General features: G+C 50.8%; 4 protein-coding genes across 4 annotated transcripts; all 4 read left to right on the top strand.

Moving 5' to 3' along the window:
- LOC138232636 (zona pellucida sperm-binding protein 3-like) lies at window positions 1–2,110 on the top strand. The gene is made up of 9 exons (XM_069186582.1): window positions 1–403; window positions 474–592; window positions 668–771; window positions 870–1,047; window positions 1,129–1,246; window positions 1,360–1,445; window positions 1,527–1,645; window positions 1,747–1,872; window positions 1,959–2,110. The coding sequence occupies exons 1-9, from the start codon at window positions 41–43 to the stop codon at window positions 2,072–2,074; spliced, it is 1,329 nt and encodes a 442-aa protein (XP_069042683.1). The 5' UTR covers window positions 1–40; the 3' UTR covers window positions 2,075–2,110.
- A 2,007-nt stretch (window positions 2,111–4,117) lies between these two features.
- Window positions 4,118–6,082, top strand: LOC138237758 (zona pellucida sperm-binding protein 4-like). Its single transcript, XM_069187600.1, has 9 exons — window positions 4,118–4,368; window positions 4,444–4,631; window positions 4,709–4,806; window positions 4,881–5,008; window positions 5,086–5,275; window positions 5,363–5,510; window positions 5,587–5,662; window positions 5,744–5,866; window positions 5,946–6,082. The coding sequence occupies exons 1-9, from the start codon at window positions 4,167–4,169 to the stop codon at window positions 6,080–6,082; spliced, it is 1,290 nt and encodes a 429-aa protein (XP_069043701.1). The 5' UTR covers window positions 4,118–4,166.
- Window positions 6,083–8,150: 2,068 nt separating this feature from the next.
- On the top strand, window positions 8,151–10,258 carry LOC138232935 (zona pellucida sperm-binding protein 3-like). Its single transcript, XM_069186595.1, has 9 exons — window positions 8,151–8,551; window positions 8,622–8,740; window positions 8,816–8,919; window positions 9,018–9,195; window positions 9,277–9,394; window positions 9,508–9,593; window positions 9,675–9,793; window positions 9,894–10,019; window positions 10,106–10,258. The coding sequence occupies exons 1-9, from the start codon at window positions 8,189–8,191 to the stop codon at window positions 10,219–10,221; spliced, it is 1,329 nt and encodes a 442-aa protein (XP_069042696.1). The 5' UTR covers window positions 8,151–8,188; the 3' UTR covers window positions 10,222–10,258.
- Window positions 10,259–12,119: 1,861 nt separating this feature from the next.
- LOC138232951 (zona pellucida sperm-binding protein 4-like) lies at window positions 12,120–14,102 on the top strand. The gene is made up of 9 exons (XM_069186596.1): window positions 12,120–12,369; window positions 12,445–12,632; window positions 12,710–12,807; window positions 12,884–13,011; window positions 13,089–13,278; window positions 13,366–13,513; window positions 13,590–13,665; window positions 13,749–13,871; window positions 13,951–14,102. Exons 1-9 carry the CDS (start codon window positions 12,156–12,158, stop codon window positions 14,085–14,087), a joined length of 1,302 nt encoding a protein of 433 aa, XP_069042697.1. The 5' UTR covers window positions 12,120–12,155; the 3' UTR covers window positions 14,088–14,102.
- Window positions 14,103–15,821: the final 1,719 nt, after the last annotated feature.

Below are 15,821 nucleotides of genomic sequence, written 5' to 3' on the forward strand. Positions count from 1 at the left end.
CAGCAGGTATCGTGGTTTTGCGAGTTGTTTTCATTTCAAGATGTGGTTTTCTAGTGGTCTCGCCTTTCGGCTGTTGACCTTGCTGTTCCTCGCAGTTCTGTGTGATGCTGCGCAATGGCGCGCCCGCGCTAACGTCCAATCCGGCATCAGGCGCAAGGGGGTCGCCTTTCTGGACTCGCCTCTGCTGCCACGGCAGCAGAAGCAGCAGGTTATCCGGGCTGTGTCGGCGCAGTGCGGGGAGAGTACGATCGTGGTGCAGGTCAAGACAGACCTGTTCGGCACCGGGCAGCTGATCAACGCTTCGGATCTCAGCCTGGGAGACTGTGCGGTCACCCGGCAGGACACCGCGGCGCAGCTCCTGATCTTCGAGGCTGAGCTGCAGGCGTGTCGCAGTGTGCTGAGTGTAAGTGGTTCTGCCGTTGGGCAGCTTCGGGTTCTCGGCAGTTGGGTGACTGGATCTGTGATCTGTCTAGACTGTGGACGAGCAACTGGTGTACAGCTTCTCTCTCAACTACACCCCGAAGCCGCTGGCCAACACCCCCATAGTGAGAACGAATGGCGCTGTTGTGGGTATCGAGTGTCACTACATGAGGTGAGTCCTGGAGGAGCAGCAGGGCTGCCTGCCTGGAGCTTGACTCCCTGCTGACACCTGCCTCCTGTGTGCTAGGCTCCACAATGTGAGCAGCAATGCCCTGAAGCCCACCTGGGTCCCCTACACCTCCACCAAGTCTGCTGAGGATCTGCTGGACTTCTCCCTGAGCCTCATGAGTGGTAGGTCTCCCCTGAGATGAAGCACGGTGTGACTGTACAGCCAGTGCAGTTGGATCGATGGGATCTGTGCTTTAGATTAGGGTTCCTTTCCCATCCAGATGACTGGCGCTCCCAGAGGTCCTCCAATGTGTTCTACCTGGGGGACGTCCTGAACATCGAAGCCTCTGTCACCCAGGCCAACCACCAGCCCCTTCGGCTCTTTGTGGACAGCTGCGTGGCCACCTTGGTCCCTGACCAGACCTCCACCCCCAGCTACTCCTTCATTGAGAACAAAGGGTGGGTGTGACCTCGGGTGGCTTGAGCTAGTGAATACTGCCTGCCGTCTCTCCAGTTCTACACTGCCTTCTCTCCTTTCAGGTGCCTGACTGACACCAAATCCACAGGCTCCAGCTCGCAGTTCATGCCAAGAACCCAGGACACCAAGCTGCAGATGAAGCTGGATGCCTTCAGGTTCTATCAGGATGCCAGGAGCTCAGTGAGTACTTGATCCTGATACCCATGAAAGCAGAAGGTTCTTAAAACAGCATGTCCATTACAAGCCCAAGATGGAGGCCTGGGTGTAGCTTGATCCACTCGTGCTCTTGGCAGATCTACATCACCTGCCACCTGAAGGTGACTCCTGCTTCCCAGAGTGTGGACTCCCTGAACAAGGACTGCTACACTGAGGGCAGCAGGTCAGTGAGGAGGCAGGGGGCTGCTGTGTCCAGCTGGTGCTCAGGTGAGGGAGCTGCTCTGACCCTGTGTCCCTGCTGTAGGTGGAGATCAGTGGATGGGAGTGACCAGGTCTGCAGCTGCTGTGACTCGAGCTGTGTGCCAAGTGTACGATCCAGGTATTGGGGTGGCAGGAGCAGGAGGGACCTGGCTTCTACAGGGGGTAAGGCACCCTTGCTCTGCCGCTCATGGCATGGATCTCCTCGGGAAAGTGGGGGTCAAGCAGTGTGGTCTACAGCCAGGCTTGTCCTGCTCTTGTTGCAGCTCCTGAGTGGGAAGCTGATGCCACTGTTGGTCCCGTGTTTGTGCTGCAAGAGCAGGTTGCTGAGAGGCCAGTGGAGGCAGAAGGCCAGAGCTCCCAGCTAAGAGCAGAGGAGGGCAAGTCCACAGGTACTGGCAGGAGGTGCTGTCATGTCGGCTGGCCCCTCTCTGTGGCAGTGCCCACTTGCTGAGGCTCCTCTGTGCTTTCTTTCCAGGCCTGCCTGTGGAGGCTGTGATCCTGGCTGGTGTGGTGACTGCGGTGGGGCTGGTCTCTGCTGCTCTGCTGGGGACAGTCCTGCGCAGGAGGAAGCAACACAAACCCATGAACTGACTTGATGTGAATGAGCAATAAACTGGTTGCAAAGGGTCTCTTGTCATGAGCTGCTTCTTGCTGTGCTGGAGGGGGGATCTGTATGGGTTGGGTATGAATGCTGTGCTGTCTGAGGCTATGGCCACTCTTCTTACAGCTCCTCCAGCAGACTCTACCTGCGGTTTGGAAGAACACCAGCTGTTCCTGTGGGAGTCTCAGGCTTGTTCCTTAGTATCTGCTCAATGGCAGAAGAGCAGGGACATCAAATCGGGGGGAACAACAGCTGCCCTTTCAAGCTTGCCTGGAGGAGAGTCCCACTAGTGCAGGAGCACTTATGCCATCTCCACCTTAGCCTTGGAGAGAGGATTTTAGGGCTGTTCATCTATTGAGGAGAAGATGTTGAACATACACCTATTAAATGCATACCTTAGGTGCACAAATATGGTCCTTAATTTGTCTAGAATGAAATTCTAATGTATATGAGCATTATACATAAATGGTTGGAGATCTAGCATACAGATCCCTTTATTGGACATCAAAGGTGGGTGTAAAGACCCAGCCGAGAGCGTTTCAGTATTTTTACGTATAGCCGTATTTTCCCTGTACCGTGTATGTACGTATATTGGACGAATCCATGTCCCTTTGGGCAGTAGAACATGGGATTAAAATGTAGGAATTTCTGTGAAACTACATGGGGACGCTAGGGACCGAGATTGTCGGACCGTCAGTGCTGGTAGCGATTGGTCCTGCCCTTCCCAGGAGCAGTAGAATTTTACTCACAAACGGGTATCGTATTATCCAGCTTCATACCGGTCACAAGGAAACGAATGTTTCTTTCACAAGGGAAGAGACCCGGTATTCTAGCGGTTTTGTCGACCCAGTCTTCCCCCGGGGTTTCAGCACAAAACGCTGAACTCGCGGCTTTAACCTCCGCTGGCCGGGAGAGTCGCCTGGCCCCTGTCACAGCCGCCGCGTGTTTTTCTAGCGCTCTTTCAAGAAAACATTCGCGCCAAACCAGTGGACGAATTCATGTTGAAATATTCTTACATCTCACTTTTCTGCTCGTTGGGGAGAGTAAAAACGATGTTTAGTAATACAGCGCAAAAACGCAGTATAATGTACTCTGCGTCTTTTCTGTTCAAATTCAAATGAACGTTAATAAGTTAAACGCCTGGCCTAAAACATTATCAATTGACGATTATAAATGAATTATAGAAATAAAGGTAGAGCCAAATCGATCATTTAGGAGAAGTCCTCATTGATTGCAAAAGTTATGATGTCCTCATTTTTTCCTCAGATGTTAAGACTTGTTAAAATGAAAAAAAAACTTTTAAAAATAGGGCTATATTTTTTTTCCTTGTTTGCCAATATGGAAGAGAAAGAGCATCCCTGCAAGTGTTTAAAAGTTTACTAAGAAGATTAATAAAAATTAGAGTTTAAATTGATTTTTGATTAGGAAAAGTAATAAAGATTCATTACTTTGGAGGCATGTGTCGAGTGTCGATGTTCGTCCCCACGTCCTCTTTCTTGAAAAACAAAATATGGTTACCCTAACAGACGCCATAAATTAGTTTTGAGTCAGATACATTAGTCTAACCCGCATGATATCTAATCTGCAATGCCAGAGTCTACGCGAAAAAGGGAAAAACAGAACAACATTTCAAAACTGCACACTCTCCCGCTAATAGCGAGTTAGCTAAAAGCAAAAAGAAAAGTGGAAAAACAAAAATCTCAGCTAGCGGCAGTCGGATTTCACGAGGCCTAATACAAAAGGGAAAGCGGCAATCATCGCTACGTCTGGCTAAACACAACAAGTCATTCAGGGATCGAGACGAGGTCATCACTAAAAGAAGCAATAGACGCCACACACATTTAGTTTTGAGTCGGAGACCTAGGTCTAACGCGCGTGATAGCTCGTTCCAGTCGAACAGGACGCTCCGTGATTAATCAGCTGAGTCTGACGACCCTCTGAGTGTCCGAAATCCTCGTGCGCGCGCTCCGGCCCTACAGCCCTCCAATCGCCACCCTCAGCCGATGAGGGCGCAGCGAGTATTTCAGGAGCTGAGCGCCGCTTGTTTGCAGTTCCTCGGCGAGTTTCACGGTGGAGAAGTTCATGATCAGAGGGAGGATGGGGTTGTACAGTGTGTTGTTTTTGCTGGTGTTGGATTGGTCTGTAGCTCAGGTTCAGAAGTGCCTGGTTAATGACGGTGATAAGATAGCATGTGGTAACTTGACTATCGGTAAAAGCGACTGTGAAGCTAAAAATTGCTGCTTTGATCCGTCCGGCCAAAATCGCTGTTACTATGGGAATGAAGGTGGGTTTTGGGATCTTGAGCGTCTTCTATGATGAGCTTAACAGGCTTGGTTTACCAGCTCTTGCTTTCCTCCAGTGACTGTCCAGTGCACCAGGGATGGCCAGTTTGTGGTGGTCGTGTCCAAGAATGCCACCAGCCCTCAGCTGAGCCTGGATTCAGTCAGCCTGCAAGGGGGCAGGAGTGCCCCCTGTGGCCCTGTTAGCACCACTGCTGGCTTTGCCATGTTCCAGTTCCCAGTCAGTGCCTGTGGCACCAGCATGAAGGTGAGGGGCTTGATCCTTCAGCTGAGGATGTTGTTCCTGTGGTGATTCCTGACCTTGTTCATGTGTCCTTCCTCCAGACTGAAGGTGGTGCTGTGGTGTATGAGAACATGATGTCCTCAACATTTGCTGTGATTGGGGGACCTGCTGGCTCCATCACAAGGGACAGTTTCTACAAGTGAGTGAGCAGCTGCTGCTTCCCACAGTGCTCTGGTCTTGCTGGATCCCATGACTGCCTGCTTCTCTCTCCAGGCTGTTCTTCCAGTGCAGGTATGCAGACGATGACCTTGTTCCAGTGCGGGCTGTGGTCTACACGGTCTCCCCACCCCTTCCGGCAGTGTCTCCAGGACCTCTCCGTGTGGAGCTCAGGATTGCCAGAGGTAGCTGTCGGGCCTTGGGCTGTGTGAGCTGAGTGTGTGGGGCTTCTGCTGAACCCCGCTGCTGCTCTTCTCCTCAGGAGAGCTGTATGACTCCTACTACAGTGACCTGGACTACCCTGTGACCAAGGTGCTGCGGGATCCTGTGTATGTGGAGGTCCACATCTTGAACAGGACTGACCCCAACATTGTCCTGACCCTGGGGGACTGCTGGGCCACTTCCACTCCCAGTCCTCTCAGCCAGCCCAGCTGGAGCCTTCTGGTTGCTGGGTAACCTGACCCCTGTGGCTCAGACTGGCTTGTCTCGGTAGTGTCCCCTTGTGGCAGGGCTCACCCTCCCTGTTGCTGTCCTTGCAGGTGTCCCTATGGAGGTGACAACTACCAGACCACCTTGATCCCCGTGGGTGGCCCCTCAGGGCTGCCGTACCCAACGCACTACCAGCGCTTCATGATTCAGATGTTCACTTTTGTGGATCCTGCCTCTCAGGTTCCTCTGAAGGAGAAGGTAGGGAGCAGCTTGTGGGGAAGGAGGTGGTGGCTGGTCCTGGGCTGTGCAGTGACCCTTGCTGTACTCTCTCCAGGTGTTCATCCACTGTAGTGCAGCAGTGTGCCAGCCGACCGCTACTGACCGCTGTGTGCCCACCTGTGGCAGGAGGAGTGAGTTCTCTGGGGACAGGGCGGTTGTGCGCCAGTCAGCTGTGTATCCTTTCCTGATGCTGTTGTCCTGTCCTCTTGCAGGAAGAGCTGTTGCTCGAGTGGCAGAGGACTCCTCCAGAGAAACTGTGCTGGTGTCCAGTGGGGAAGTGATCCTGGTTGGATCTGAGCTTCCAGCTCTGGGTCAGCTGGATTCCCATCCTGAAGGTGAGGGAGGGGGATGGAGGCTGAGTGTCTGATCCTGTTCCCTGTGTCTGACCCCTCACTAAAGCTCTTCTCTCCACAGCACCCCGGTTCCTGAGCTATGGGCTGCTGGTAGTAGCTGCCTCCACTGTGCTTGTGGTCTGTTCTCTGGTGTTGGTGGCTGTGTGGAGATCTAGACCTCGCATCCAGAATACCAAGCCTAATCTGGAGTATGAATAAAGGCCTTGTTCTGAACTCCCTTGTGTACTCTTTTTGTATGCTTCCCTCTTCTGTCAGCATTAAGTGCTGTAGTTCAGTGTCTATGTGAAGATGTCCCTGTAAGCCTCTTCAATGGCCGTGTTTTTCCATCTTTCATAGACAAGTACTTGCACTAGTTCTTGGCCACTGCTTTTTCTTGGAGTCTGTGGTCTTAATGATATTCCTTCGACTGGCCTGGATTCTAATTGACTGCACTTTGGGGGAGGGGGGAAATACCTATAGGGCTCATAACCAATTCCTCTTTCATCTCTCCAGCCCTCGGGCGCAAGTTGACAAACTTGCTCCCTCTCCCTTCTGAGTGAGTTCAGCCAATGCCCTCCTGTTCTAGTTCTTTAGAACAACACACCAGGACCCAGGCAGCCAAACATTTCTAGTTTGATTACAATTAGTTTTTCCTTCAGCTACCTGGCAAAGGAAAAATTAAACCATGATTTAACTGGGGGACTAGTGCTGTGCATGAACAAGATCAGTGTGACTTTCACCCAGTTCTCTACAGCCCGCCTCCAATAAAAGTGGTGGAGATGAGCCAGTTCCTAGCATAACTGCACATGCAAACTCCCCCTGCATGTACACTAGGCAGGAGTCCAACCCAATAGACACTCTTCAGATCAGTCCAGCTCTCTAAATCGATTTCAAATGACAGTGTGTGTGTGTGCTATCGTGGAGACTTAATGGAAAGCCATTCGTGTCTTCCACTGTAGAAGACGGACTCCAGTAGTCCCCACAACCAACATTTCAGCTGGGGGACAAAACACGTGTCGTCACTGCACACAGATCTGGAGAAGGAAATACTGTATCACTACGAGTTTGTCTTCTCACTAGAGGGACACATTAAAGCCACGAAATATCTCATTGTCGGCAAATTCATTGAAATCATTTGTGCAATAATGAGATCTTATGATGTACTGTATGTAAAGTGAGACGTTTTCGGACCAGGTCTTATCTTTTCTCACTAGTTCACCTCTGATCAGATCATTCTCAACATCTGGTGGCCAGCAGGCAAAAGCTCTAACAGGAAATATTAGACGTACGTACCGCAAAATACAGCCAGTGTCCTAGTGTAACTGACCGGGGGAAAGTTAGCCGGAAGTTCGAAAACGATTTTGGCACGCCTGTAGCGCTTTCACGAAACCTCCTAGGGTTACGAAAACACTTGCTTTGTGTATCAAGTACATTGTGAATGTTTTAACAGCCTTCATATTGTCGTTTTTAGCACTTTTGTGGACCACGCACGAATATTCTTTTGTCCATATCTTCGCAATGGAAGCACAGAACGCCTTCAAACCAAATGCATTTTAAAGACCACGACTTGTGGAAATGTCCACAGCCTCTACATCAAACTATCAGTGAGCTAATTATCTTTTTTTAAACCTCCGGTTTTTCATCGATGCGTAATTACGCACTAACTGGAACACACGTCCACAACGCGAGAAATACTGCTCAATACGGCTTCGTGCGAAAAGCCCGTATATCACCATAGGAAGCAGAACAGCGCAGTCTCCAATTACCCAGACTGTAAGCACGGGAATAAAGTTTTGCTTGATTTCTGAAACCCTTTCTGTATGTCCTGTTTTCATTCAGGTAAGGGTCAACTATATTCACAATACTGACAGCAGAAAGATTCAAATATTCTTTACCCAGCAGCTTATTAAAAACAGCTCCCATGATTTTCAAACCGATTGTTTACACAGAAGACCGACACAGCTTTGCGTTCTGAATCTCTTTTTCTCGTGCTTCTATTTAATGTGGCACTATGCACTGGGATAGGGGAATGCTGTTCACAAGCCAATAGCTTGTGTCGTGAAAACGCAGAAGGGGTGCCAAAATCGTTTTCGAAATTCAAGCTAACTTTACCCCGGTGTTTAACCGTAAGTATTCACTGTAAACAATGAGCCGTCTATTCAATATCCTGTCCTCCTGCGTGTGAGCTGACAGAGTTCGGGTCCTCGTGAAAATCTTCACTCCGCGAACCTGAACGTCATCACGTGCGAAAGTCTCGGTGGCTTTAAAAAGAAGGAGCTCGCAAACAGCAGGCATCGTGGTTTTGCGAGTTGTTTTCATTTCAAGATGTGCTTTTCTAGTGGTCTTGCCTTTCGGCTGTTGACCTTGCTGTTCCTCGCAGTTCTGTGTGATGCTGCGCAATGGCGCGCCCGCGCTAACGTCCAATCCGGCATCAGGCGCAAGGGGGTCGCCTTTCTGGACTCGCCTCTGCTGCCACGGCAGCAGAAGCAGCAGGTTATCCGGGCTGTGTCGGCGCAGTGCGGGGAGAGTACGATCGTGGTGCAGGTCAAGACAGACCTGTTCGGCACCGGGCAGCTGATCAACGCTTCGGATCTCAGCCTGGGAGACTGTGCGGTCACCCGGCAGGACACCGCGGCGCAGCTCCTGATCTTCGAGGCTGAGCTGCAGGCGTGTCGCAGTGTGCTGAGTGTAAGTGGTTCTGCCGTTGGGCAGCTTCGGGTTCTCGGCAGTTGGGTGACTGGATCTGTGATCTGTCTAGACCGTGGACGAGCAACTGGTGTACAGCTTCTCTCTCAACTACACCCCGAAGCCGCTGGCCAACACCCCCATAGTGAGAACAAATGGCGCTGTTGTGGGTATCGAGTGTCACTACATGAGGTGAGTCCTGGAGGAGCAGCAGGGCTGCCTGCCTGGAGCTTGACTCCCTGCTGACGCCTGCCTCCTGTCTGCTAGGCTCCACAATGTGAGCAGCAATGCCCTGAAGCCCACCTGGGTCCCCTACACCTCCACCAAGTCTGCTGAGGATCTGCTGGACTTCTCCCTGAGCCTCATGAGTGGTAGGTCTCCCCTGAGATGAAGCACGGTGTGACTGTACAGCCAGTGCAGTTGGATCAATGGGATCTGTGCTTGAGATTGGGGTTCCCTTCTCATCCAGATGACTGGAGCTCCCAGAGGTCCTCCAATGTGTTCTACCTGGGGGACGTCCTGAACATCGAAGCCTCCGTCACCCAGGCCAACCACCAGCCTCTGCGGCTCTTTGTGGACAGCTGCGTGGCCACCTTGGTCCCTGACCAGACCTCCACCCCCAGCTACTCCTTCATTGAGAACAAAGGGTGGGTGTGCCCTCGGGTGGCTTGAGCTAGTGAACACTGCCTGCCGTCTCTCCAGTTCTACACTGCCTTCTCTCCTTTCAGGTGCCTGACTGATGCCAAATCCACAGGCTCCAGCTCGCAGTTCATGCCAAGAACCCAGGACACCAAGCTGCAGATGAAGCTGGATGCCTTCAGGTTCTATCAGGATGCCAGGAGCTCAGTGAGTACTTGATCCTGATACCCATGAAAGCAGAAGGTTCTTAAAACAGCATGTCCATTACAAGCCCAAGATGGAGGCCTGGGTGTAGCTTGATCCACTCGTGCTCTTGGCAGATCTACATCACCTGCCACCTGAAGGTGACTCCTGCTTCCCAGAGTGTGGACTCCCTGAACAAGGACTGCTACACTGAGGGCAGCAGGTCAGTGAGGAGGCAGGGGGCTGCTGTGTCCAGCTGGTGCTCAGGTGAGGGAGCTGCTCTGACCCCGTGTCCCTGCTGTAGGTGGAGATCAGTGGATGGGAGTGACCAGGTCTGCAGCTGCTGTGACTCCAGCTGTGTGCCAAGTGTACGATCCAGGTATTGGGGTGGCAGGAGCAGGAGGGACCTGGCTTCTACAGGGGGTAAGGCACCCTTCCTCTGCCACTCATGGCATGGATCTCCTCAGGGTAGTGGGGGGTCAAGAAGTGGTCTACAGCCAGGCTTGTCCTGCTCTTGTTGCAGCTCCTGAGTGGGAAGCTGATGCCACTGTGGGTCCCGTGTTTGTGCTGCAAGAGCAGGTTGCTGAGAGGCCAGTGGAGGCAGAAGGCCGGAGCTCCCAGCTAAGAGCAGAGGAGGACAAAGCCACAGGTACTGGCAGGAGGTGCTGTCGTGTCAGCTGGCCCCTCTCTGTAGCAGTGCCCACTTGCTGAGGCTCCTCTGTGCTTTCTTTCCAGGCCTGCCTGTGGAGGCTGTGATCCTGGCTGGTGTGGTGACTGCTGTGGGGCTGGTCTGTGCTGCTCTGCTGGGGACAGTCCTGCACAGGAGAAAGCAACACAAACCCATGAACTGACTTGCTGTGAATGAGGAATAAACTGGCTTGCAAAGTGTGTCTTGTACGGAGCTGCTTCTTTCCTAAGGGGAGTTGTGTGGGTTGGGTGTGAATGCAGTACTGTCTAGGATGCCTGCTTCTGCACACGGAGGGTGCTCAGCTGCTCAAGCAAGCAGTTGAGTAGAAAGTGTCAGTTCGGTATTGCTTCTCCCAGACTGTAGCATAGCAACTGAAATCAATAGTAAAAATACACTGGGAGTGACCGAGTCCAGCGTCTGCGTTCTTCCCGGGAAAAGCAGGGCTCTCTTCAGGAAACGGGAGCAGCCTGAGCTGTGACGTATCGGATCGTACAGGTTTGAAAACGGCGCCACAGGCAGGAGTTCTTTGATCTCGGCTGCCAGAACGAGAGCCCCTCCATGCCTTTAAGGCAATGGATGAATTGCTCAACTCTCGCATCTCCCAAGGTCCCCTATTCCGCGAAGAGGAGAAACGGGCACCGCCAATACTTCGTTGGGAAAGCAGTATGTGAACTCGACGTAAAAGGCTTCAGCATATGTACCCAGCATCCTAAATCAAACGTGTTGTACTTGCGCTGTACGTCAGTTAGACACAAATCCCATTTTAAAGATGACCAGGTTTCTAGGCTTTGAAAAGATTACAGTATCTAAACACGTGAATTATTAGTCCACCACACCATGGCCTTTTCCCAATTGCCGTAATTAACGGTGCCCTTTAATGAAGTTTGGTCTTTTCTTCGACGTGTTTGTTTAACGCGCCAAATGTCTGGTTTTTCTTGCTCAACATAACGGTCCAAAAGGGCCGTATCGCCGGCTTTACGGCAAAGGCCGATTAGCAATACTGTGTTTAAAACAATCTGAAAGTACTGCTATTCTAAAGCGCCTCATAAAAGTGAATACAGGCATTAATCGCAAACTAGACATGTGATGCTCCATGTGGACGGAATCGCTCAAACCAAAATGTGCTCCGTTCACTTGAAATTGATCATTTGAAGCTGCTGTCCACCACACTAGTTTTTGAGTAGAGCATTCGCTTATATTTGTGTTAGCAAAAATATTGTAATTGATCAAACGTGAACGCTAACGTAGTGTATTAACGGCACATATTTATCAGCTAGACTTCTGCTCTTTTAGGGGGAAATTGCAAAACTTCGCTGGTTTCAGTGTTTAGGGAAAAACTGTAGAACACGAATGACACTAGGCAGAAAAACGCAACTGTACAGAACAGCTCGTCTGTCTCGGTCACAATCTCCGTAACTCGCTCATTTGAACGTGCCAGCAAAATGTTTTTGGAGTGTAATGCATCTGCCTCTGCGTGCTTGTTTTTCCAAGACGATGCAAGAGACTCCTCGTTTGGATGACTGTAAGAGCAGCTGTATGCCCCTTTTGTTATTTACATCTGCACATGAATATCACTGCCAACGATGAAGCCAGTGTGTAGTACCTGTGGGTCAGTGTTATTATACCCAGCAATTCACAATGTACAAATAAATGCTTTTCTTGCAGCATGTTATGGTGTACGAAAACATGTTGACAGCATTGGTATTTCTCTCAGTTAAAAACTGAAAACCGGATTTTTGGGGGCATATAACCAGAAAGTGAACCAACCTAAAATATCCCAAACTGCACATCTCTGTTTATACCGCTCCTCTGTACCGTCAGTTCTTCTCTGAATCGGCTGATGGGACAGATGCAGCTCATTACTCAATAAGAGGTCAAACACATCGTGTTGAGATATTAGTCTAACCCTCGCGATAGCTCGTTCCAGTCGAACAGGACGCTCCGTGATTAATCAGCTGACTCGGGTGACGCTCTGAGTGTCCGAAGTCCTCGTGCGCGCGCTACAGCCCTCCAATCGCCGCCCTCAGCCAATCAGGGCGCAGCGCGTATTTCAGGAGCTGAGCGCCGCTTGTCTGCAGTTCCTCGGCGAGTTTCACGATGGAGAAGTCCATGAGCAGAGGGAGGATGGGGTTGTACATTGTGTTGTTTTTGCTATCGTTGGATTGTTCTTTAGCTCAGGTGCAGAAGTGCCTGGTTAATGACAGTGACAAGATGGCATGTGGTAACTTGACTATCAGTAAAAGTGACTGTGAAGCTAATAATTGCTGCTTTGATCCGTCCAGCCAAAATCGCTGTTACTATGGGAATGAAGGTGGGTTTTTGGCTCTTGAGCGCCTTCTATGATGAGCTTAACAGGCTTGGTTTACCAGCTCTTGCTTTCCTCCAGTGACTGTCCAGTGCACCAGGGATGGCCAGTTTGTGGTGGTCGTGTCCAGGAATGCCACCAGCCCTCAGCTGAGCCTGGATTCAGTCAGCCTGCAGGGGGGCAGGAGTGCCCCCTGTGGCCCTGTTGGCACCACTGCTGGCTTTGCCATGTTCCAGTTCCCAGTCAGTGCCTGTGGCACCAGCATGAAGGTGAGGGGCTTGATCCTTCAGCTGAGGATGTTGTTCCTGTGGTGATTCCTGACCTTGTTCATGTGTCCTTCCTCCAGATTGAAGGTGGTGCTGTGGTGTATGAGAACATGATGTCCTCAACATTTGCTGTGATTGGGGGACCTGCTGGCTCCATCACAAGGGACAGTTTCTACAAGTGAGTGAGCAGCTGCTGCTTCCCAGAGTGCTCTGGTCTTGCTGGATCCCATGACTGCCTGCTTCTCTCTCTCCAGGCTGTTCTTCCAGTGCAGGTATGCAGACGATGACCTTGTTCCAGTGCGGGCTGTGGTCTACACGGTCTCCCCACCCCTTCCGGCAGTGTCTCCAGGACCTCTCCGTGTGGAGCTCAGGATTGCAAGAGGTAGCTGTCAGGCCTTGGGCTGTGTGAGCCGAGTGTGTGGGGCTTCTGCTGAACCCCGCTGCTGCTCTTGTCCTCAGGAGAGCTGTATGACTCCTACTACAGTGACCTGGACTACCCTGTGACCAAGGTGCTGCGGGATCCTGTGTATGTGGAGGTCCACATCTTGAGCAGGACTGACCCCAACATTGTCCTGACCCTGGGGGACTGCTGGGCCACTTCCACTCCCAGTCCTCTCAGCCAGCCCAGCTGGAGCCTTCTGGTTGCTGGGTAATCTGACCCCTGTGGCTCAGACTGGCTTGTCTCAGTAGTGTCCCCTTGTGGCAGGGCTCACCCTCCCTGTTGCTGTCCTTGCAGGTGTCCCTACGGAGGTGACAACTACCAGACCACCTTGATCCCTGTGGGTGGCTCCTCAGGGCTGCCGTACCCAACGCACTACCAGCGCTTCATGATTCAGATGTTCACTTTTGTGGATCCTGCCTCTCAGGTGCCTCTGATGGAGAAGGTAGGGAGCAGCTTGTGGGGAAGGAGGTGGTGGCTGGTCCTGGGCTGTGCAGTGACCCTTGCTGTACTCTCTCCAGGTGTTCATCCACTGTAGTGCAGCAGTGTGCCAGCCGACCGCTACTGACAGCTGTGTGCCCACCTGTGGCAGGAGGAGTGAGTTCTCTGGGGACAGGGCGGTTGTGCGCCAGTCAACTGTGTGTATCCTTTCCTGATGCTGTTGTCCTGTCCTCTTGCAGGAAGAGCTGTTGCTCGAGTGGCAGAGGACTCCTCCAGAGAAACTGTGCTGGTGTCCAGTGGGGAAGTGATCCTGGTTGGATCTGAGCTTCCAGCTCTGGGTCAGCTGGATTCCCATCCTGAAGGTGAGGGAGGGGGATGGAGGCTGAGTGTCTGATCCTGTTCCCTGTGTCTGACCCCTCACTAAAGCTCTTCTCTCCACAGCACCCCGGTTCCTGAGCTATGGGCTGCTGGTAGTAGCTGCCTCCACTGTGCTTGTGGTCTGTTCTCTGGTGTTGGTGGCTGTGTGGAGATCTAGACCTCACATCCAGAATACCAAGCCTAATCTGGAGTATGAATAAAGGCCTTGTTCTGAACTCCCTTGTGTACTCTTTTTGTATGCTTCCCTCTTCTGTCAGCATTAAGTGCTGTAGTTCAGTGTCTATGTGAAGATGTCCCTGTAAGCCTCTTCAATGGCCGTGTTTTTCCATCTTTCATAGACAAGTACTTGCACTAGTTCTTGGCCACTGCTTTTTCTTGGAGTCTGTGGTCTTAATGATATTCCTTCGACTGGCCTGGATTCTAATTGACTGCACTTTGGGGGAGGGGGGAAATACCTATAGGGCTCATAACCAATTCCTCTTTCATCTCTCCAGCCCTCGGGCGCAAGTTGACAAACTTGCTCCCTCTCCCTTCTGAGTGAGTTCAGCCAATGCCCTCCTGTTCTAGTTCTTTAGAACAACACACCAGGACCCAGGCAGCCAAACATTTCTAGTTTGATTACAATTAGTTTTTCCTTCAGCTACCTGGCAAAGGAAAAATTAAACCATGATTTAACTGGGGGACTAGTGCTGTGCATGAACAAGATCAGTGTGACTTTCACCCAGTTCTCTACAGCCCGCGTCCAATAAAAGTGGTGGAGATGAGCCAGTTCCTAGCATTACTGAACATGTACACTAGGCAGGAGTCCAACCCAATAGACACTCTTCAGATCAGTCCAGCTCTCTAAATCGATTTCAAATGACAGTGTGTGTGTGTGCTATCGTGGAGACTTAATGGAAAGCCATTCGTGTTTTCCACTGTAGAAGACTGACTCCTGAAGTCCCCACAACCAACATTTCAGCTGGGGGACAAAACACGTGTCGTCACTGCACACAGATCTGGAGAAGGAAATACTGTATCACTACGAGTTTGTCTTCTCACTAGAGGGACACATTAAAGCCACGAAATATCTCATTGTCGGCAAATTCATTGAAATCATTTGTGCAATAATGAGATCTTATGATGTACTGTATGTAAAGTGAGACGTTTTCGGACCAGGTCTTATCTTTTCTCACTAGTTCACCTCTGATCAGATCATTCTCAACATCTGGTGGCCAGCAGGCAAAAGCTCTAACAGGAAATATTAGACGTACGTACCGCAAAATACAGCCAGTGTCCTAGTGTAACTGACCGGGGGAAAGTTAGCCGGAAGTTCGAAAACGATTTTGGCACGCCTGTAGCGCTTTCACGAAACCTCCTAGGGTTACGAAAACACTTGCTTTGTGTATCAAGTACATTGTGAATGTTTTAACAGCCTTCATATTGTCGTTTTTAGCACTTTTGTGGACCACGCACGAATATTCTTTTGTCCATATCTTCGCAATGGAAGCACAGAACGCCTTCAAACCAAATGCATTTTAAAGACCACGACTTGTGGAAATGTCCACAGCCTCTACATCAAACTATCAGTGAGCTAATTATCTTTTTTTAAACCTCCGGTTTTTCATCGATGCGTAATTACGCACTAACTGGAACACACGTCCACAACGCGAGAAATACTGCTCAATACGGCTTCGTGCGAAAAGCCCGTATATCACCATAGGAAGCAGAACAGCGCAGTCTCCAATTACCCAGACTGTAAGCACGGGAATAAAGTTTTGCTTGATTTCTGAAACCCTTTCTGTATGTCCTGTTTTCATTCAGGTAAGGGTCAACTATATTCACAATACTGACAGCAGAAAGATTCAAATATTCTTTACCCAGCAGCTTATTAAAAACAGCTCCCATGATTTTCAAACCGATTGTTTACACAGAAGACCGACACAGCTTTGCGT

Source organism: Lepisosteus oculatus, chromosome 3 (genome assembly GCF_040954835.1).
Source record: "Lepisosteus oculatus isolate fLepOcu1 chromosome 3, fLepOcu1.hap2, whole genome shotgun sequence".
Lineage (NCBI taxonomy): Eukaryota > Metazoa > Chordata > Actinopteri > Semionotiformes > Lepisosteidae > Lepisosteus > Lepisosteus oculatus.

Bases quoted from the DNA above. Each gene is read 5' to 3' on its own strand.
- LOC138232636 (XM_069186582.1), top strand. From the start codon at position 41: ATGTGGTTTTCTAGTGGTCTCGCCTTTCGGCTGTTGACCTTGCTGTTC. The intron at 404-473 runs GTAAGTGGTTCT...TGATCTGTCTAG, and splicing joins CGTGTCGCAGTGTGCTGAGT to ACTGTGGACGAGCAACTGGT. The intron at 1,247-1,359 runs GTGAGTACTTGA...TGCTCTTGGCAG, and splicing joins ATCAGGATGCCAGGAGCTCA to ATCTACATCACCTGCCACCT.
- LOC138237758 (XM_069187600.1), top strand. From the start codon at position 4,167: ATGATCAGAGGGAGGATGGGGTTGTACAGTGTGTTGTTTTTGCTGGTG. The intron at 5,276-5,362 runs GTAACCTGACCC...CTGTCCTTGCAG, and splicing joins TGGAGCCTTCTGGTTGCTGG to GTGTCCCTATGGAGGTGACA. The intron at 5,511-5,586 runs GTAGGGAGCAGC...TACTCTCTCCAG, and splicing joins AGGTTCCTCTGAAGGAGAAG to GTGTTCATCCACTGTAGTGC.
- LOC138232935 (XM_069186595.1), top strand. From the start codon at position 8,189: ATGTGCTTTTCTAGTGGTCTTGCCTTTCGGCTGTTGACCTTGCTGTTC. The intron at 9,395-9,507 runs GTGAGTACTTGA...TGCTCTTGGCAG, and splicing joins ATCAGGATGCCAGGAGCTCA to ATCTACATCACCTGCCACCT. The intron at 9,794-9,893 runs GTAAGGCACCCT...CTCTTGTTGCAG, and splicing joins GGACCTGGCTTCTACAGGGG to CTCCTGAGTGGGAAGCTGAT.
- LOC138232951 (XM_069186596.1), top strand. From the start codon at position 12,156: ATGGAGAAGTCCATGAGCAGAGGGAGGATGGGGTTGTACATTGTGTTG. The intron at 13,514-13,589 runs GTAGGGAGCAGC...TACTCTCTCCAG, and splicing joins AGGTGCCTCTGATGGAGAAG to GTGTTCATCCACTGTAGTGC. The intron at 13,872-13,950 runs GTGAGGGAGGGG...TTCTCTCCACAG, and splicing joins GCTGGATTCCCATCCTGAAG to CACCCCGGTTCCTGAGCTAT.